At 32.5% G+C, this 19,592-nt stretch overlaps 5 protein-coding genes across 10 annotated transcripts in view; 2 read left to right on the top strand and 3 right to left on the bottom strand.

Annotated features, from left to right (window-relative positions):
* Window positions 1–1,170: 1,170 nt before the first annotated feature.
* LOC108908478 (neuferricin) lies at window positions 1,171–2,377 on the bottom strand. The gene is made up of 4 exons (XM_018712523.1): window positions 1,952–2,377; window positions 1,749–1,889; window positions 1,460–1,646; window positions 1,171–1,403 (listed from the first exon to the last, which is right to left on the bottom strand). Exons 1-4 carry the CDS (start codon window positions 2,226–2,228, stop codon window positions 1,235–1,237), a joined length of 774 nt encoding a protein of 257 aa, XP_018568039.1. The 5' UTR covers window positions 2,229–2,377; the 3' UTR covers window positions 1,171–1,234.
* Window positions 2,378–2,778: 401 nt separating this feature from the next.
* On the top strand, window positions 2,779–3,861 carry LOC108908490 (mpv17-like protein). Of its 4 annotated transcripts, none has more exons than XM_018712540.1 (4): window positions 2,779–2,902; window positions 2,984–3,280; window positions 3,334–3,465; window positions 3,525–3,861. In XM_018712540.1, the coding sequence occupies exons 2-4, from the start codon at window positions 3,017–3,019 to the stop codon at window positions 3,708–3,710; spliced, it is 582 nt and encodes a 193-aa protein (XP_018568056.1). In that variant the 5' UTR covers window positions 2,779–2,902; window positions 2,984–3,016; the 3' UTR covers window positions 3,711–3,861. The 4 variants fall into 4 exon arrangements, with proteins under 4 accessions (XP_018568056.1, XP_018568058.1, XP_018568059.1 ...); XM_018712542.1 differs by having other exon boundaries at window positions 2,969–3,280; XM_018712543.2 differs by having other exon boundaries at window positions 2,780–2,902; window positions 3,027–3,280; window positions 3,525–3,860.
* A 32-nt stretch (window positions 3,862–3,893) lies between these two features.
* LOC108908489 (RUS1 family protein C16orf58 homolog) lies at window positions 3,894–6,566 on the bottom strand. Of its 2 annotated transcripts, XM_018712538.1 has the most exons (9): window positions 6,369–6,566; window positions 5,997–6,312; window positions 5,736–5,880; window positions 5,519–5,682; window positions 5,388–5,444; window positions 5,133–5,332; window positions 4,313–4,566; window positions 4,077–4,254; window positions 3,894–4,026 (listed from the first exon to the last, which is right to left on the bottom strand). In XM_018712538.1, exons 1-9 carry the CDS (start codon window positions 6,439–6,441, stop codon window positions 3,947–3,949), a joined length of 1,467 nt encoding a protein of 488 aa, XP_018568054.1. In that variant the 5' UTR covers window positions 6,442–6,566; the 3' UTR covers window positions 3,894–3,946. The 2 variants fall into 2 exon arrangements, with proteins under 2 accessions (XP_018568054.1, XP_018568055.1); XM_018712539.2 differs by lacking the exon at window positions 5,388–5,444 and having other exon boundaries at window positions 6,369–6,441.
* Window positions 6,567–7,974: 1,408 nt separating this feature from the next.
* The window catches only part of LOC108908486, a 39,132-nt gene continuing 27,514 nt past the window's right edge, over window positions 7,975–19,592 (top strand). The window contains exon 1 of one of the 2 annotated variants that reach the window (XM_018712533.1): window positions 7,975–8,182. In XM_018712533.1, the coding sequence (XP_018568049.1) occupies window positions 7,990–8,182 (193 nt within the window). In that variant the 5' untranslated portion in view covers window positions 7,975–7,989. Of the gene's footprint in view, window positions 8,183–12,967; window positions 13,193–19,592 lie in introns of those variants that run through there. The other variant, XM_018712534.2, reaches the window with a different exon arrangement.
* Window positions 15,470–18,401, bottom strand: LOC111691659. The gene is made up of 3 exons (XM_023454819.1): window positions 17,560–18,401; window positions 16,400–17,498; window positions 15,470–16,338 (listed from the first exon to the last, which is right to left on the bottom strand). Exons 1-3 carry the CDS (start codon window positions 18,298–18,300, stop codon window positions 15,587–15,589), a joined length of 2,592 nt encoding a protein of 863 aa, XP_023310587.1. The 5' UTR covers window positions 18,301–18,401; the 3' UTR covers window positions 15,470–15,586.

The raw sequence follows: 19,592 nt of genomic DNA, 5'->3' as shown, positions 1-19,592 counted from the left end.
AGGCCTACACGAGATGAGGCAGGATAAAGAGGGATAATCCCCCTCGATCCCAAATCATTGAGGCCAATTTCTAGCCATAGAATAATGGCGATAATGGCGGTATGGTCATCATAGCACACATTGTGCTCATAGCGAGAGTGGTTGCCGATAAAAAAATAAAAATTACGGCCCCCCGTTGGGCGACACAACATCAGACGTCGATTCTGATTACATCATGGTGAGATATAACCTACAAAATATATGTCATATCTTTAATATTAATAAATGTCATTTTTACTCAATGCCTACCGACACAAAGCATTGTAGGTCGCTCTGTGAAATATAACCTACAACATATATGTCAAATATCATTGGTATTTTATATTTCAACGCAAAAATGTAATGTTTTGAACCGAACTAGAACATATTTGGTCGCAAAAACATCTCTAATCCCCTTGAAACTTATTTAATAAAAATAAAAGTGTGTGTCTTTGTGTCACTGGTTTGGAATTGCACACAGGCATTGTGGTTTGGCTGATTGATTATCATCAGTTTATATATTTAGAGGTTGGGGACACATTAGGTGATAATACTCAGTCTCTTCACAAACCTAACCGAGTTGCTAATGCAAATGATAAATATTGTGGTTATTAACAATATAAAAACCATACTATATTTTACCAAAACCACACTGTAAACGTTTGGTATCTATATCTGTTAGGGTTTATAAATATTTTTTTTGGAAGCAATTCTACAAAAACCAGAAGTTGTAGATAATTTATTTAAACAACATTGTATTACACTTACTGGTTGTTATTTAAGTAAAATAGAGAGCAAAATATAATCGGGTCTATGATGCGTCACTAAATATGTATTAATCACATTGTAATACTATTTTAACTAAACTATGTTTTAATATTTAATTATACTGTGACTGTGTACAGTTATTAAATTTTCAGTTAATAATTATTAATTTAAGAGATGCATAATATTGAATTTATTAGCTCCTGTACATATACAAAGTGTTTCAAAAGTAAGTACTGCATTATAAGTCCTATATAAAAATTGCAATAGCACCAGTTTGGACTCGGATTGAAAACTAATATTTTTTTCTTCAAACAACACAAAATATAAAATATTTCCAACATAAACACAAATCAGTTCATAATTATATTAAAAAGACAGTCAAAATGAAAAATCAAATAATTTAAATTTTATTTGAACTGCGAACTTCTCGATAGAAATTATGTAATTTTCAGTTTTGTGTGACAAAACAACTAAAGGATGTTTTATCACAACCTTCATATTCCTTAACAACCCCTAGATCTTCATTGCTTTCGTTGATGCAGGCGCAACGATAACTCTTTGAGCCTGGTTCGTATAGTTGACGAGGTACACCGACCCAGCTGCGTTCTATTCCACCACTAAAACGAACATAACAAATTATGTACTTAATTTGTGGCAGTTGTGTTAGTATTACCTTTTCTGTGAGCACCAAACGCGGCTTCCTTTATCTGCGTCCCATTCTACATTACAAGGAGGAAACTTGGTCTTTTCTAATTGAATTTGCTGCTTCGCTTGTTCTGCCTCTTTAATGAGATTTTGTACTGCTTCGCCATAAGGTGTTGCTCGTCCATATTCATCAAAATATTTCCCATTCAATAATCCTAAAAGTATTTTGTATTAGCCACCCATTTTACAATCAGTAATTCTAATTTTTGGCGATGGCTATTTCACAACTTTAAAATGAAGATGCTAGAGGTAATTACCGATTTTTGTGTATTCTTTTTTGTAAAAGTTTAACCAATGATCTAGCGATCGTAGTTCCTCATAACTGAAATCAGCTACATCTTCACTGATATCCTCTTTGTTGAATTTCCCCGTTACAAAACTGCGGGAAGCATCTTGACCTAAGTAAATGAATTAATAAATAGTAAATATACTGTTTTGCGTCAAAGAAACATTGGCATACCTACAAAGACATTGTACTGTTTATTGGGCCCATAGTGTTTGATTCCTTTACTAACATCAAAAACATTTCCTAGAATTGCAAGATACAATTGTGGTTTATCTACCCCATTATATAATTTCAATTCTTCCTTTGTAAATACTCGTTCTCTGTTCACAGGGATTTGAGTTGAATAAAATACCGTTTTATATAAACTCAAGATAATATCGGTAGCTTTCTCACCGCAGAAAAAGTCGACTGTTACTGCTATTAAAGATACTATTACCAATTTTTTGAACATATAGGCTAGGATTATGCTACTCAACAAAATAAATTGATATAAAGCTTATGTAATTAAAATAAATATTGGCTCGTTATTTGGTCAACGTCATGATACACATACAACCAAGTAAGTTTATTGTATCATGGGTCAACGTCAACAAAGTAGGGTTAGAAATAGAAATACGTCATTTCACGTATGTGGTCATTCCAAAAAATTATAATTCTTCAATGAGTGAAGTGCAAAGAGGAACTTTTAGATCGCCATCTGTTGGTTAGAAACTACACTAAACTGCGGAAGAAATGAAGAATTCTTTAGTACTTTGTAACAACCTCAAAAATATATCCTTCAAATTTGGTATCTTCAAATATGGTACTAAAATAAATCAATAAGAATCATAAAACCATTGTTTAAATACCCTATAGTAAACAATGATGAAACATAAGAAAAGAATAAAAACTATTTGGGGGCCTTACTTTCAGAGTAACAGTCTGATCTATATTTTTTTATATTTGAAGTTATCAGTGGTGATGTCATAGCAACACGTGGATTTTGACGTAAGTACAAGTAATCAGATGTTAGGTGATGTTAGAATGCCCGGAGATGGATTAATTTAGGTCCAAGGTTTCAAAATTGGCAGTAGATGCTGGCATAGTTGCGTTGCTCCATTACGAGTTCACAAAAAATATGATGTGGTGAGGCGACAAATATTTATATTTATTATTAGGGATTTGGAAACAACTGTTTGTCATTTTAAACAGCTTTTTTATCTTTAGACCTTTAGGTTAAATTAAGTTGTGCAAAATAAAATGGTTGCAGTCTTTTCAAGATTGGTAGCCTTTACAAACCGTCACCCCATCATAAGGGGTATGATATCTTATGGAACGATATGGCCAACTTCTTGCATCATCCAACAAACGATATCGGGAAAAACATGGGAAAATTACGATTGGATGCAGGCTCTAAGATTTAGCCTGTATGGAGGATTTTTTACAGCTCCAACTTTATATGCGTGGATTCGTTTGTCGACGATAATGTGGCCAGCGACAAATTTAAGAACTTCGATTACGAAAGTAAGACGCAGAATAATATTCTAGTCTGTCTAAGCGATTTAGATATTTTTTAGGCAGTTGTAGAACAAATGACTTATGGTCCTGCTGCGTTAGTCTGTTTTTTCTTTGGTATGAGTTTGATGGAAGGAAAAACGGTAAATGAGGCTAAAGTTGAAATGCAAACAAAATTTTTACCATCGTATAAGGTATTACTAATTTTTATGTTAAGTTTCCTCCTATTATATATAATGTATTTCGTTTGTAGGTTGGTATATGTTTCTGGCCGGTTTTACAAACGATAAATTTCTGTTATATAAAAGAGAAGAATAGGGTGCCTTTCGTGAGTATGTGCAGTTTGATTTGGTGTTGCTTTTTGGCGTACATGCACCAGCTGCGGATCAAGAACAAAGAATTAGCACTCGGCGAAAATAAGAGACTTTTAAAAAATTGACGAGACGATATCTTAGCAGAAATTATTTACCTTAGCTAAATATAATTTATTTATTTATTGTGATTATGTAAAGCTGTGTTATCTAGGAAAATTAAATATGTTTAATCCTATTGTTTTTATATCAAAGTTGTAAAATTATTTTTTTCTGTTATACGAAATTGATTGAATAAAACAATATTTTTGTAAAATTTGTACGAAACCTTTATTAAAATTATGCATAAAATCATTTCCATGGGTCACACGTTTTTCCGACTGTGCGTTTTCCAGTCTGTTCTCCACTCGCCTAGAGACAACGAATGTGTGTCTAAATTCCAGCCTAAAATTGTGAGAATTATCGTACCGCATCAGCATTTCTTTTGTACTTACCGTTTACATCCAAGGCCGTATAAAACATGTAATACTCTTGCTTCACAAAGTCGTTGAAATCTAACAAGTAGTTATGCGGAATGTTTTGAATCGTTATCGATTTTTCATACGATTTCATGAAAGTGTACAATCTTGTGATTGGCGTGGGGTGCCGTAAATGTCTTTTAGAGTATATGTCCTAAAAATAGTCAACATAAGCGAATACCTTTAACGATATCGGAGGAGAAAAGTCTTACGAGGTCCATTTCGTTGTAAATACATGTCGCAATTCCTAAACACACCGAGTGGAAATACGCTTCGAGTACGGTTTCGGTGGTTTCTCCACTCTCGAAACATATATAAATTTGTCTTTTATAAATATCGGCTAGTATGAAATAAGTCTTGTCCTTGTAGACCGACAATGTTTCTTGGAAATCGGCAAAGCTGTAGTTGAGTAAAATCTGTTTGGTAGATTCACCCATTAAGATGTTAAATCCACAAAAATCGCTTACTGCAACAAATTTATTTGAAATATCACTGATTTATTTAGACGAGTGTCTATTGTAGGGTTGCCAACAAGGTTATTTTGACCAGAAAATTTTCTTACTTAGTTTTTTTCAAGGTATGTTGTTTATAAACTGTAAACAACATGTCAACCGCATCGGACTCACTTTTACCGAGCAGAAAACAAAAATCAATGCCGTCCGCTGTTCTCGAATATCAAACATTTAAAAAATCGAAGAGGTTGAGTCGCACAAAAATTGTCTCGTGGGCTTGCTTCAACCGTCTCAAGCGGCGCTACTTGACAAAAATCTCTGTAAAATTCACAAACTAAACTTAGTGCTTTAGAAAATAGTAACGAATACTTTTTATTAAATAAATCTTTAGTTATTTTGTTTAGTAAATATTATGTATCAACTGAATTTTTTATTTTTAATACTCATAGATCATATTTTTATTTATAAATTTTTTTTAAGATTTATAAACGTTTTCATTTTTTTTGACTTTTCTTCAAGTGAAAATTATTTGTCAGCATCGACCCAATGTTGGCAATCCTAGCCTACTCTTATAATTTACCTTTCGATCCGAAACCGAGAAATATCGACTCCTTTTCATTGACCTTTTGAGGGCTCAACACAGTACCGACATTGTAATACGTTTTTAGGACTATTGCCATTCTCTGATTATTAAACGTCCTGAATTTCAGTGATTTCATTGCACAATAATTCGCCACTAAGTGTAGGAACATAAAGCAAAAAATAAGAATCCATTCGGTCCTACAAATAAACTATAATATATTTACAGAAACGATCCTTTTAATCGTTCAATTACGAGTAGTTTGGGAAGCCGCTGCTGGGTCTTTTGCATTTCGGACAACTCGCCGAAGAGCTAGTCAGTTTGAAAATATTTAAAATATTATTTATACCCTGTTAATTTTCGTTATATTCCACATTTATACTCACACTGTTCCGTCAAACGTATTCAATAAATATATGCTTGCCAAACTCGCCACTAAATTAACCAAAGTCTCTTGACTTCCGTCTTTAGCGGACACTTCCGCCATATTGTCTTTTATTGCCTGGTGGTGCGTGATAGAGGCTCTAGTTGCACCACCTGCTACACCGACCTAAAAATGCAAATAAATTTTATGAATAATCGTAATATAACATGGATTCTTACAATTGACTTCATTGTTGACGTGGTGCATAAGATCGGCATTGAAAAATTACTGAAAAATGGGACAGTGAGTTCTATCACCATGGCTGCATCGTTAAGTGTGTCTGCAAAAAGTCTCCACTTCTTACAGTCCGAATCCAAGCCATTCCTAAAATAAAAACATTAATTGTATACACGTAAATAATTATGATTTTTGAAAGGCCAATGTTTAGATGAAAAGTTATAGAAATAGTACTGCAAACAGCTCTTAAATCATTGACTTACCCTTTCCACCATGCAAATAGTATTCTTCCGATCATTCCCGTACCCTCTTTCATTATCCAGGTTATTGCTGCCGAAAGAGCTGTAGCATTCGGATCCCCCACACCAACACCTTTTAGAACGGCTCTAGTCGTGAAAGCGTTAGTTATGGTGCTGCAAAATGCTTGAGCAGTGTCCCAAAGTTGATAATGAAGGTAATCATCACTAACACTATCGGGGTAACCATAAGGAAGGAGGACCTCCCGGAAAAAGTTCTTTATCCACTGAAACGACAACGATATTACACTTCCGTGTTTTACGTGTACAATTCCGTTCCTTCCTAAAAGTAAAGTTCGCAACATTAGAGTTTGGAGTTGAAACAAGACGTAAATTAACCTTTTCTAGCATAGTATATTTTGTCCCCCAGGGAACTGCACTGCTCTGTGATTATTATGTCGTGTTCAGACATTGCTTGATCGAAAAGAAACGTGAATTTTCATTGAATATAGATGAAATTACAAGATATTGTTTGTTTAGAATGAACGAAATTTTGACAATCAGCTGACAGATGATGATAGATGACAGGTGTAGACACAATTCTTCTTCTACTTCTATATTCGTACATCACAAAATGAGAAGTCGTTAAAATAATAAGGAATTTTTTAGAAGCTATAATGTTATAAGCTTATAGATGTGTTTTATTTACCTGAGATCTCAGTTGATTTCACATAATTAACCAATCTGTATCCAGAATGGCTGAAATTTCAGAAACATAGCATATGTTTTCAGTGTTGCCAAGTTCATCCACTATAATGACGGAAATTTGTAAGGTTGTAATACAAATAGAAACTGTAATAAAATGATCTATACAAATTGAAAATAACGCACAGAATTATGATTAGAAATTCCAAATATTAGTAACTGCTGGTTTATAAATTAAAAAAGTACCAATAAAATGTTAATCAAGTTTGTAGTTTCAACATTTTCGAACGATATGGTTTTAATTGTAATTTAAAATATATACATTACTTTTAAAAGTATGTTTTGCAAAAGAATTGTTTCATTTGTCACAAATCATCCAATCTGGCAATGATGCTTTGCTTCCATTTCTTCAATAATTATCGAGAGATCGTGCAGTGACGAAAAATCGTTGGATTTATAGATTCATATCAAAATAAAAAACAGCGGTTTAATTTAATCACTTGCATCACCATCACCAAAAATATTTAATAAATAAGTATTTTGAATATTGTCTTTGCAGTCGAAGAAAATTATGGCATTACTTGTAGGTATGTCGTTATATTTTGCACATTATGGAAAATATTCATTATGTATAATGAATCCCAACACTTTTTAAATTAAAATGTAACTGATATTAAAATTGAATTGAATTATTAAAATGGAGGCACTGAGGAATTTTACCTTTATATTTTATAAAGATGTAAGTATTTTCTGTATATTAACACACATTAGGGATGTTTATTTGTAAATTATTTTTGACTGTTTAAAACTGCAGTTTGAAATGTTAACATAACAGATTCATTTCAGACAGGTTAAATATATTAGAAAATTCCTTTTGTTGACATATAAAAAAGAAGTGCAGAAAACTATTCGTATAATAAAATTCTATACACATACAAATATGTACCTACTACCTATATTGCTATGATAAGTAGAAATTTAGAAATTTTTATATAGGTGTTATGTATCTTTGACCTATTTTAGATAACGTTTCAGTTTTTTTTTTATATAAACTGATTCCGAAGGTTAGTTGTATTAAAAACTATTATTTTTCTAGTTGGAATTGTAATCCTTATACGTGCTGCTGTGTTTTCTAAGAACTTTTATAAATTGATTACTTCATTTTCATTTTACTAAAGCAAATTAGACGATATATCGCTCCAATCAAGGTCGAACACAATAAAAGAATAACTGGAAATGCTAATACACGAAAACTGCAATCACACTAGGGCCGGATCATCTGATTAAATTTCGGACTTGTGCAAACAATGCAGGAATGTCGAAATCGACGCCACTGCAGTGCGTCGCGGCGAAGTTCAGTTTCGGCCCACCTGAATGGCTGCTACACTTACGAGCTCCAGTAAAAGCGCCTAAAAATCGCACTGAACCAACTGCAGCCGACATTTACGAGCAATGGATAAGTAATCGCCACAACATTCCTCAACTAAGCCATATTTATTCAAAATCAGGTAAGTTACGCACGATTTATTTTACGTAATCTAAAGTAGTAGGCCGTGACGAATCGTAACCTGCTCATCTGTCCGAGAAACGAGGTATTTTCTTTAGGAAAAATCGCGGTCGGCCCTTCGAAATCGCTTGATTGTTTATGCACATGAATTTGTTGTGTTGATTACGCGAAATTGGAACAATCGATATATTTTTGGGTCAATGGCAAAACGGCAGCGAAGATGATTCCATGTGTTGTGAACGTAGGGGATAGGGGATGAAAAGACAAATCACTGGAAAAACAGACAGTCACGAGTGGGGTGGCCTTTGTGTAGTAAGACGCGCGCTATCCTCCGGTTATCACTGATAAGAAGGATCGGAATCCATAATTTGATACGGTATGTTGTATTTGCGTGAATTAGTAGGTACCTTTGGCGGAAGAATATGATTGACTTTTTTTTTATTTCCACGCGATATGTAGCGTAGTGTGACTTTCTGTATAAGTAAGCACGTAGAAGTGAATGAACACAATTATTTTGAACATCATTTTGCTCATGTGTAATACATTAGAGACTCGAAGTGTTTGATTCGGATGGAAGAGACTGTATAACCATGACTTTTCGGCAAGTGTCTACCTTTCCACGACAAAATCACAATCAGTATCAAGGTAATAGTTCATTTACGGCGCCTCCTCATGAAATAAAATTGGTATATCTATGAGAATAAATATCTATCTGTAAGATATTATGTAACACTGTCAGCAAAAAGAGCAAGCCTTTTTTTTATTAAACAGCCTAAAAAAATGTCACTTTTAAGGCATGTCAAGGAAATAAGAAAACCGTTAAAAATTTATATTGCACGTTTATTTTTTAAACTTTCGTTTTCAAAGTAACTATCAGGGTAAGAGTAGTTTGTTTTATTTGTTGTTTTTGTATATTCAGTGTGTCAGTGTTTATATTTTCAAGGTCTTATTATTATTATTTCTTATTTTAATATGACGTATTATACATGAATTTAATAATATATTTTCTAATGAAAATTTACGGAATAATTAACAAGCATAAACAAAATGACGACATATTATTTATTTCAAAATTTAAAAGATAACAAAAAGTCTGTAATAATTTTTCGATATGTTGTAGGTTATGTACACATAATTTATGTTACTTTAATTATAATATTCGTTAAATCTATGAGTTTGTAGAGGCCAATTTCACAAAAATTCAGTGAATACATTTTGAGCACTTTGTTGAAAGAGGATCAATAGCAGGTTCGACAGATTTTTTTAGAACTTACCTCACATAAAAGGATTGATTACCTTCTGCAATCTGCGTGACAAAAAAAAATCCGTTGCAACTAATTTATAACGCTCAGAGTCAATTCCAAAACGCGAATTGTGGTAACAACAGTAAAAAAAGTGTTTCCCTTGAATTGAAAGTTCATTACCTTGTCTCTTGCTATGATTGATTTATCGAGAGCCATGACTCGCACTAACCTTTGGCTTTCTAGAAAGAGCCTTAATTTTCTTTTAAGTTTTTTACATTGATTAGGTATATTGATGAGTGGTGAGCTGTTCAGAGTGTATTAGTGTGGATATGGAAATTTCCCTATAGTTAATCTTATGAACAACTTTTAATATTTTCGTGTAGTTTTTTTCTGAATCGTCGATATTTCAGTAATTTACTCACATTTAACGCTACAATTAGTTTTTTTCATCAATATTATTAATTTATTAAGTTGAGTAATCGATTGCAATCGATTGTGTTATCGTTTTAGGCAATCGTTGTACCGACACACACAAAAAGTGGTCTGTAGCTTTGATTTGACCCAATAGTTTTTCCCCGGAATTTTCCCGGAATTTTTCTCCGGATTTTTCCCCGGAGTCTACCCCGGCGTTTTATACGGAGTTTCCCTCGGATTTTTCCCCGGAGTTTTCCCCGAGCTGTTTTCCCGGACTTTTCCCCGGACTTTTCACTCGGAACTTTTCATCCAAAGCATTTACCCGAAGTTTTCTCCAGAGTTCTCCCCCGGACTTCTCCTGAAGTTTTTTCCGGAGCGTTTTTATGATCCCTTGTACTGTCTAAAAATAACCGTTTCTATAAAGTTTTTTTTTTCAAAAATAAATGTAAAAATTGATATAAAGGAAGATGGGATATCAACATGGCAGATTTCTGTTGGACACTAAAAAGAGAAACGAATCAGAATAGACAGAAGAGAAAGAGAAACCCGCTGATAGGTCATTCGAAGAGAAAAGAGTTCGCTACAAGAGAAGAAAAGTGTAAGGACAACATCAAAGAAAGCCTGGTTCGACTCAGTCGAATTTATTTGGAAGTAATTCGTGTCCATTACATTTAACAAGATTTTTGTGATTCACAACTTCCATTTTTTGCGATATTTTGCGATTTTTGCAAAATTTTTGGGTAATGAGGCTCAACAGACTAGATTCAAAATCGACTAGATGAAATTTATGAGGACACTTGATCCAATCTAGAAAACTTCTTTCTAAATTTTCTGACTCATTAATATGATTTTTTGCCATTTTCAGCTATTTTTTTGCTTTTTTTTTGCAAAATCTGGGGGGGATACAGCAAATAGACTTCAGACTCGAATTCAGCGTATTAAAATACATAAGACATCCACTTCGTTAAGTTCAGAACAAATTTTTTCGAGCTCACCAACGTGATTTTCGGCGATTTTTCACTATTTTTTGCCAATTACTCAAAATTTTGGGTGTATTTGAGCTAAACGGAGTTTAGATTCGGATCGAGCACGTCAAAATACTGTTGGATCAAATCAAAGACCACTTTTTTTGTGCTGGTGTGGTCTTTGTATCATATTTCCGTTGTTAGTTTAATTTTATCGTTACACATTTTTTTAGTAGTTGTTTGTTTTACAAAGAATTCGGCAAAGTCAATTGTTTTGAATCTCGTTTATGTCACTGTAGGTATCTTTCATTCATTTAAAATTTATTAAATAGTAGTTTCTAACAACTTTCGTAGGAATATGTTTTTACGTTTATTCAGGAAATATTTTTTTTATATAATTTTTGGAGTACATTGCACTCGTATAACTAAATAACAAGGGGGATGACCTCTGAGTGCATTAACATTGCGGCACCTTTGAAGTTGCTCACTGCTATCTAAATAAGCAATATAAAAAAATGTTTTGAAAATCTTAATAACCAGAGAGATATAAATAAATATAAGAGTAATTAATTTAGTTGTGTACAAAATATGATGGAATGTTATTTTTCTGCTCCAGTTTCACATTTTGAGGTGTAGGGTTTTAGGTTTTTTAAAATCTGCTCGTGAATAGATTTCTTTAAAATGGTTGTTTTTTGTTTTACATTTCCGTTGTATTGTAAAATGTATTTCATCAGTGGCAATTATTACTTATAATTCCACCAAAATTGTCTAGTGTAGTCGTAGGCGAGACATAATTTTCTAAAGATACCTATTCGTCATCATGAAAAAATTATCCCTAATAATTTAAGCACGTGTGGCATTTGGTAAGAAAATTTCACACCAAAATTAAATTATGAATAAAATTAAAAATCAAGCCTGACATTTGGAAGTCGAATAATTGAAATCAAAATGTAGAGAAATCCATACCGGCCGCGTTGATTTGTTACTGCTGCCACGTCGACGTTAATTGTTTAGCCCACGTGAACTTTTGTCGAAATTGTTGTGTAGGGTTTTAAAATATTTCGCTTCGGCAAAGAAAATCAATCAGTAATTCGAGTTATTCGAGTGTATGAAGAGAAACACTATAAGGGTGTTCGTTAAAGCAAACTTTGCCACTAGATTCTATGACGAAACTTAATTAGGAAAAGTTATATACAATGTTGCTCATAAACGCTTAGTTTTCGAGATACAGGGTGTTGAAGTTGGAAAAAAACATTTTCTTTAATATCTGTCGGCTATTTTGAGCTAATTTCGCGAAACTTCGTATCCGGTGGTGTTTTGGGATGAGAAATTCGAATTTGTGGACGATTTCGCGACCATTGGGACGCATTTATACTGCCAAAACTTTTTTTGCCACGGTGTATTTCACTTCGGACAGAAAAATCATTTCTCCCAACTTTTCTGCTCAAAAAAGGTATAGCTTACTAATATCTCTAAGGCTAACCGTCTTCAACAAAAATGCATTTAAATTATACATATAGTAAATGCATACAAAAATTGGCCGAGCTTCGAACTTGAAATCTATTTCCAGCGATTTCTCTTGGTTGATTTATTAATCAAAATTGTTTTCCTAGGTCTAGGACCCAACCTTAGTGGGACACCCTGTATAATGTCAGTATATGTCAAATGTCATTTTAAATGATAAAAATAGTATAATTTCGTTTGCGAGCAATGTATCTGGATATTTTTTTTCGTTGCCACGTTAACTTTTTAAAATATGTAACTTGGTAGGCTACAAAGTAGAGGTGTGGAATTTTTCATGATTACATTTCTAAAAACTACAAATTAAAATTGTAGCGCAATTAAAAAATGTAACGCAATACGTAACAACCTTCACGAACTGATTTCTATCTAATTATACATAGATATATGTTATTATTATGTATCACATTCGTGATATTGATAAATTATATTACGATAATTATAGTCTATCATTTTCCGTTTAAACATTAGTTGGTTAATCACCACTGTTGGTATCATAGCACTTTGGCAGTATAAAATTTGTTTTGACTCTAAACGAAATTAATTAAAGCCTTTTTTATAGCGCTACACTTTTCTTAACTAAGCATTTTTTTCTAAGAAATATAAAATTCTGATTGCATTGCATCACACTTATCGTTATTAATAATTGCTTTGTGGTCAACGACAATTGAGTGAAAACACTCGTTGGACAGAAGTAAACACTTAGTTTATAGTGGTACGTTTGTGTAGTCACGTTTTGAATAGTACTGCTACCGCTACCTACAAAGTATTAGTTAATTATTGATTTAGATGAAATCTTATCGCTGATAGTGCTTGAAGTGTCGTACATTACCACCGAAAATTTGAAAGGCTCGAACATCTCATGAGGTGAGCAAAAAATTATTAAGAAATCTAAGCAATGATTAAAATTGTGTTCTTGCTTCGTGATTACTTATAAATTGTTCAGGATTTTAGTTGTCACTGTTATTGTTTTTTTTAAAAACACATTGATTGTTGTTGGTAAGGAAATATTTTGAAATAATTTTTTAATTGTAAAAGGCCTCACAGAAAAAAGGCTGCAAAAGCTTACATTTTGTTATATGTTGCTTGAATTTTCAGTAATGTTTAATGCGAAAAATTAATTTTCTTGACCTCAGCTACAACTAAAAGGAACTTTTCAGATCATTATTCAGATATTTTCATTTTATCGCTATAGATTGTTGTATATTTAAACTTTATACAGTGTTTTCGAAAAGTAACGAATAAATTCATTATTTTTCGACTAAATTAAATGTTCAAATTGTGCACGGTTGGCTGCCTGACAGTAGCCAAGACGATTAATAAATTTTTACATAATCGTTATCATTTTCAGTATTGTGAAAATTAAATTTTAAAATCTTCAAATATTATTTTCTTGAAATTTTTGTTTGTAACACCATAATTTTTCATGATGTATATGTAGAATGACACGCTCTTTCAAATGGCATTGTCAAAATTGGGGGTTGCTATTTAAAAAAATTCGATGACGTCATATCTCGAACAACGATGACGTCACAAATAAGGGTCGTATGTCAAAAAGTGCCTTTTTTGAAAACAAAATCGTCGTGCCAGGGGATTTTCTCGAAAACTTCTCAATTTAAAAAATAATGAATTTATTCGTTACTTTTCGAAAGCACTGTATAACCCCGAACCATGAGGCATAAGGGAAATGGGGAAGACAGCGATAATCCAAAGATAAGACCTCCTCCAGAAATATAACCACTGAAAAACCTAACGGTTTTCGTAGAAATAATTAGAACAAAATGTAGCAGGTATTCAGAGAAATTTCGAGAATTACACATTCATGAATTGCGTTACAGTTTGTGGTCAGTAAACAAAAAGATACGGTCGAGGATAAAGCAGAATTATTGGTTAACTCTAAATTTATGCGGTTAGCAGAAATTTGAAATTAAAGGGAATTGATAATTATTTATGCTGGTTTGCAGATATGTACACGGTTAAATATATAAATTGTATAATGTAATACAGAGTGTCTCATCAGGGATCATCACTATCGATACCTCTGAAAGTACTGAAATTTGGCAAAAGCAGTAGAGCCAATAGAACTAAAATATTTAGAACTTTATGGCTCCTCCGGTTATACCGGATGTCGATACTAACTTTCTTATTTTAAGTGGGACACCGTATATATTATTGCATTTTCAGATTCTATGTTAAATTTGAGGGTCACTTTGTTAAATCTGTTACATTTTGATAACTTCAAACAGCTATAACTTTGTTAACTGAAAGTGGAATACCCTGTATATTCTGTCGTATGCAGAATGAAATTTTCTTTCAAGCCATATAAGCATTGTCAGGGTTGCCGTTACTACTTTTAGAGATATTTGCAATTTTCTATTTTTTGGGCAGTTTTTCTCGTATCAGACCTGTTGTCAAATTGGCCATGACCAGAAACACTCCTAAAACAATTATAACAACTTGACATTTGTCAAATTAGTTGTCAAATTATTGTTGTGTCTGTAATAGATTTGCCGAAAATTCAAATAACGAGCGTTCAAATAAAAACGTGGTCAAGTTGGTTCTGAAAATTTGGACGTAGGGCGTAGCGTATAGTAAATGAACTTAAACGTCATCTGTCAAAGCGCTATATCGCCGCTATCAATTTGAATATTTTTGTCGTGAAGCATGATCGTTTGTATCGGCCATATGGACATGGGCCCTCGGTGGAGACATCGGAAGTTCGAATCGAGCCCCACGTTGGGCGCCATGTCGTGGGGCATGATCGTTTGTATCGGCCATATTGACATGGGCCCTCGGTGGAGACATCGGAAGTTCGAATCGAGCCCCACGTTGGGCGCCATGTCGAGGATTATTATCTGTAGTGCCTAATATTTGAGAATTGTGCGGGGAATTTGTAACATGGGCTCGCCGCGAAGACGTCGAAGCAGGACTTCGAGCCCCACGTCGAGCGCCATGTCGTGAAGTATGATCTGAATGTTGTGTTTGGTCGGCATGGGTCCTCAGTGGAGGCATCGGGAGTTCTAATCGAGCTCCACGTTGGAAACCATGTCGCAACCTGTGATCTGGGATGTTAGTTCCCTTGACCGGGTTCCGCGGCAGGAACGCACGGAGTTCACGGGGATCGTCNCGATGTGAACACTGCACAATACCACCTCTAATTGATTTTCTAATAAAATGTAACATGTCTGGATCTGTAAGTAGTTCTAGTTTAACCTAAAAATAACTATATATTAGTTTTACAGCTACTTTTTAAAATGATAATTAGCAAACCTTTGTATATTTCAACATTGCCTGCCAAGATAGACCAGGTAGAGTAAAGTAATGACAAGGATCTAGATCATATAAGTCCATACACAGTTTTCGGAAAGCTTCAAATATATCTGTTAAAAGAAGGACATCCGTCTTCAGATATAGATCAGAATATTCAGCTAAATTTTGACAATTGAATGCATTCCATACCCTTTTAGCGTGTTCATATTCTTCCTCTTCTACAGTTGTCTCAGTTAGACTACTATAAAATTGCTCTCTTGAAGGAAGTTCTCGAGTTGCCTCCAATTTTTCATAGGAATTTGCAAATTCGTATGGAAAAATGCCTTTCATTCTAGCTAAATTAAATAATTCATCATTTGGGAAGGCTTTTCGCGTTTCAATAAACTGATGTATTTCCAAATTTTTTGCTAAAGTATCCAATTTACTAGCCATAAATCTGTAAGAATCCAGAAATCGTAAACTTATGTATTTCTTTACATTTCTTCCTGCTTCTTCGTCTTCATCCATATTACCATCGTTAACTTCATCATTTAATGTATTATGGTTTACATATATTTTCGCAGAAAGAGAAATATATTTCTCCTTATTTAATGGGATGACGTCAAGTGATTTTACTTGTAAAGCCAATTCTTTTATAATCAGGTGTAGATCATAATTACTGCCATTATGTAGAAACACTGGTATGAAGTTGGGTGTTTGATAATTTAAATTGCATTTCATATGTGCAGGCCCTCTGTATAAACCTGAAAAATATAATAATGTAAGCTACATAAAATAATAATTTTGTATTAATCGCAAACATACCCGTAAAGTGGTCGTGATCTCGCACTTTGATCATGTTTAATTGTTCTCGTTCATTGTTATAATTATTAGTAGCTGCAGTGGAAAAAGGTTCTCCGCAAATGAAACATGTTGTAGCTGCTTCATGTTTTACAGTTTCTTCAAAAGTAAGTGCTCTCATTGGAATTATATTAGAAAAATACTTCTTGTATATGTCTCTTACATCATCTATCAACCATTTTATATAAATGGATGTACAATTTTGTCCTCTATATTCTCTTAGAAATGATAGGGAGTTGTCAAAATGGCATTTAACATAATATGCAAAACTATAAGCTTCATGTATATGACTATTCATTATATACTTTTTCTCTGGATTTAATTCACAATTCTCGATAGGATTTAGAATTGTTTCAAAGTCACTGTAAATTGTAAATGGTACAGGAAATGATCTGTGAAAATCCTTAAATTGTAGATAATGTTCGCCCGGTTTTGGTAAAATAGTACAAATTTTGGCACAATCTCCTCTGTTTAGATGTTCTTCCAGATCACTTTTTCTTCGAAAAAATACTAAACAACCATCACAAATAGAAAGGACATGACCATGGTTATTTATCTGACAACCCACTAATCTAGACAAGTTTTTTATCCAGCAGAAATGTCCATTATTACCATTTTCTGATTCTAGATAGAGTAAATTTATATGATTTTCTTTACGAATTTTCGTGTGGTAAAGAGGACCTATAATATTATATTTCATTTTGCTATTACTCACAGCACTCTTCTCTAAACCAAAAACGTTAATACTAATATTTTCATTTTGTTTTTCAAATTTAAAAATATTTTTAAACTCCATGGGAAATGATATATCATTGAAATTAAGTTCATTTGAATATGATTCGTAATTAATTATTCTATCTGAATTATTTAATGATGGATGTAGTGCACTTAAACAAGCCCACTTAAAACACATTAAGTCATTGTTTTTTACATTTACAACTGCTTTTCTAGAACTAATCTCGGATGGAAGAGGTATAAACGATGATGCATGTAGAGGATTATACTTCAACAAATTGACTTCGAGGAAAAGTAATGTTAGTAGAGACCAGCCTGAATCTTGCTGCTATAATAAAAAAAATGACATTATTATACAATTTAATATTAAAAATAATAAATTTACTAACCTCAAACTCTTCAGATTTAGTTTTTAAGACATTATAAAAATGAGAATAAATATCATTCAAATTTGTCGAAGTTGTCACAATTTCATACTTGCTATTGAATGATTTAACTTCATTTTTAATACTTGCTTCTTCATCATTCTCTTTTGTGGAAAGAACATAGCAAGCAAATAGTTCGAAATTGATTTTTAATGAAGTTCCTCGCAGAGCCGTAGCAATTAGTTTTATTATTTTATCTTTGATTTTGGAGAAAAATAGTGAAATGTCTGTAATTGTAGAATCATTTTGACTTTCACATTTGATTCTATAAGTTGCAATGTTTCGTTTGAAAGCCGAATTTATTAAATAAATGTCAGGTTCAATTTCTACACATGAATTTTGTTTATGGAACAAACTTCTCTCATGTGAAGCGAATTTTTCTCTTGCTATTTCAAGATTGCAAGTTTCACAAAATCTTGAGGAAGGCTTTTCCTTTACTATTGATGTTTCTCCTTTTTGTTGGATAACGTCGTCATTTATTTGTTCATAACTTGATGATGGTTCTTCACATTCTTCCACAGCATGCACTCTTTTTAAATGTCTAATTACGTTGTTTTTATATGTACTTTGCATTGAACAGACGCTACATTTATACATTTTCATTTTCAAATGACTATTGCTACTATGAATGGAAGATAAGTGACGTTTTAAATTGTCTGATCGACTGAATGTTTTACAACAGATGCTACAGTTAAAAGCTTCCATTTCTGCAGTTTCTAAAAATATATATTATACGAGGAAGAATGTATAAAGTGTTCGATTTGATTATATGACAAAAGGAACAATGTGTATATTGATGAATATAATATTATATATTATTATTACTACTTGAATTAATAATTAACATTATTAATTTAAAAATTATTATTTTACATTATATTATTATTATTATTGTTATTATAAAAACATTATAGCAGTTTTTCAGACAACCAGTACTTTACTAACTTTTTTTGCAGAAGCGCCCAAATAATGACAGAAAATTTAAAAAAATTGCATTTTCATATGTTTAGTGAGATTTTTGATTAGGCAAAACTACTTTCGTAAAAAATATTCCTTCCTTAATCCTTTTGGCACAAAATACTTAACAAATAAAGAAAACAATCTTACATTTGTGATTTTCTACCTTAATTTCATATGATTAAAAAATTGCGGAAATAATAATTTTTTAAACTTGAAACTTATACTTTACGTAAATCAAAAACATTTTTCCAATATGTACCTATACCTTTGTATTATACAACAACAATATAAGATCAAGAAAACAACTTATTTATATGAATTTCCAGCAATTTGATGATTGTAATCGTTTTAACAGCACTTAAAAATAATTTATATCGAAAGAAAGTAACAACATAACGATGACTCGTGCTGTCAATAGCAAGAGTAAATAATTAGCGTCCTCTTGTCTATTTGACTATTTGAATCATTATTTGTCCAGTGAATTAAATATTACAACGACAAACAGCGATACGAGTATAAACATCACAAAGAGCGAAGGCGTATATCCAGCAGTACTTTTCTGAAATATATAGATATTAAAAAAGAATAAAACCGTTCTTGTTTAATTTATAAGAACAGTGATACGTAAAAATGTCATGGATAAGCTGTAGTTAATAATATTACAAGAAGAGCATATCAATCAGCATTAGACATGCTGTTTTCATGAGACTGCAATTTGAGTTTATGTCCTTTTTTTATTGCTTCACTTAAAAACACACCCATTTATTAACTTACGGTTTTATTTACCATTTAACGACTTTGTCTAATCCATGTACAGACTTTTAGAGGTTTCGGTTTGTTCCTGTAATACTTTTCTAACTTCTATTAAACCTAATTGATTTATGAAGTTTGTATTAAGCAGGACAAGGACAGAGAAGTTGGGTCAGGTCAAGTTGTATGGTAACAACTTCAGGGACATTTGCCGTAATTATTTCTAAAATAAATTATTAAAATTGTTTGTATAGGTAGGCGGATGTAAAAAGTTTCGTAGATTTAGC

Source organism: Anoplophora glabripennis, unplaced genomic scaffold, assembly GCF_000390285.2.
Source record: "Anoplophora glabripennis isolate ALB-LARVAE unplaced genomic scaffold, Agla_2.0 scaffold360, whole genome shotgun sequence".
Classification (NCBI taxonomy): domain Eukaryota; kingdom Metazoa; phylum Arthropoda; class Insecta; order Coleoptera; family Cerambycidae; genus Anoplophora; species Anoplophora glabripennis.
Note: the sequence above shows the minus strand (reverse complement) of the source record. Positions and strands in the feature narration are given on the sequence as shown.

Excerpts from the sequence above, each read along its gene's own strand:
- LOC108908490 (XM_018712540.1), top strand. The coding sequence starts at position 3,017 with ATGGTTGCAGTCTTTTCAAGATTGGTAGCCTTTACAAACCGTCACCCC. Across the intron at positions 3,281-3,333 it reads TAAGAACTTCGATTACGAAA|GCAGTTGTAGAACAAATGAC; the intron begins GTAAGACGCAGA and ends GATATTTTTTAG. Across the intron at positions 3,466-3,524 it reads AATTTTTACCATCGTATAAG|GTTGGTATATGTTTCTGGCC; the intron begins GTATTACTAATT and ends TTTCGTTTGTAG.
- LOC111691659 (XM_023454819.1), bottom strand. The coding sequence starts at position 18,300 with ATGGAAGCTTTTAACTGTAGCATCTGTTGTAAAACATTCAGTCGATCA. Across the intron at positions 17,499-17,559 it reads CTAAATCTGAAGAGTTTGAG|CAGCAAGATTCAGGCTGGTC; the intron begins GTTAGTAAATTT and ends TTTTTATTATAG. Across the intron at positions 16,339-16,399 it reads AGATCACGACCACTTTACGG|GTTTATACAGAGGGCCTGCA; the intron begins GTATGTTTGCGA and ends TATATTTTTCAG.
- LOC108908489 (XM_018712538.1), bottom strand. The coding sequence starts at position 6,441 with ATGTCTGAACACGACATAATAATCACAGAGCAGTGCAGTTCCCTGGGG. Across the intron at positions 6,313-6,368 it reads AATATACTATGCTAGAAAAG|GAAGGAACGGAATTGTACAC; the intron begins GTTAATTTACGT and ends CTTTACTTTTAG. Across the intron at positions 5,445-5,518 it reads AATACGTTTGACGGAACAGT|CTCTTCGGCGAGTTGTCCGA; the intron begins GTGAGTATAAAT and ends CAAACTGACTAG.
- LOC108908478 (XM_018712523.1), bottom strand. The coding sequence starts at position 2,228 with ATGTTCAAAAAATTGGTAATAGTATCTTTAATAGCAGTAACAGTCGAC. Across the intron at positions 1,890-1,951 it reads ACAGTACAATGTCTTTGTAG|GTCAAGATGCTTCCCGCAGT; the intron begins GTATGCCAATGT and ends TCATTTACTTAG. Across the intron at positions 1,404-1,459 it reads GTTTGGTGCTCACAGAAAAG|TGGTGGAATAGAACGCAGCT; the intron begins GTAATACTAACA and ends TGTTCGTTTTAG.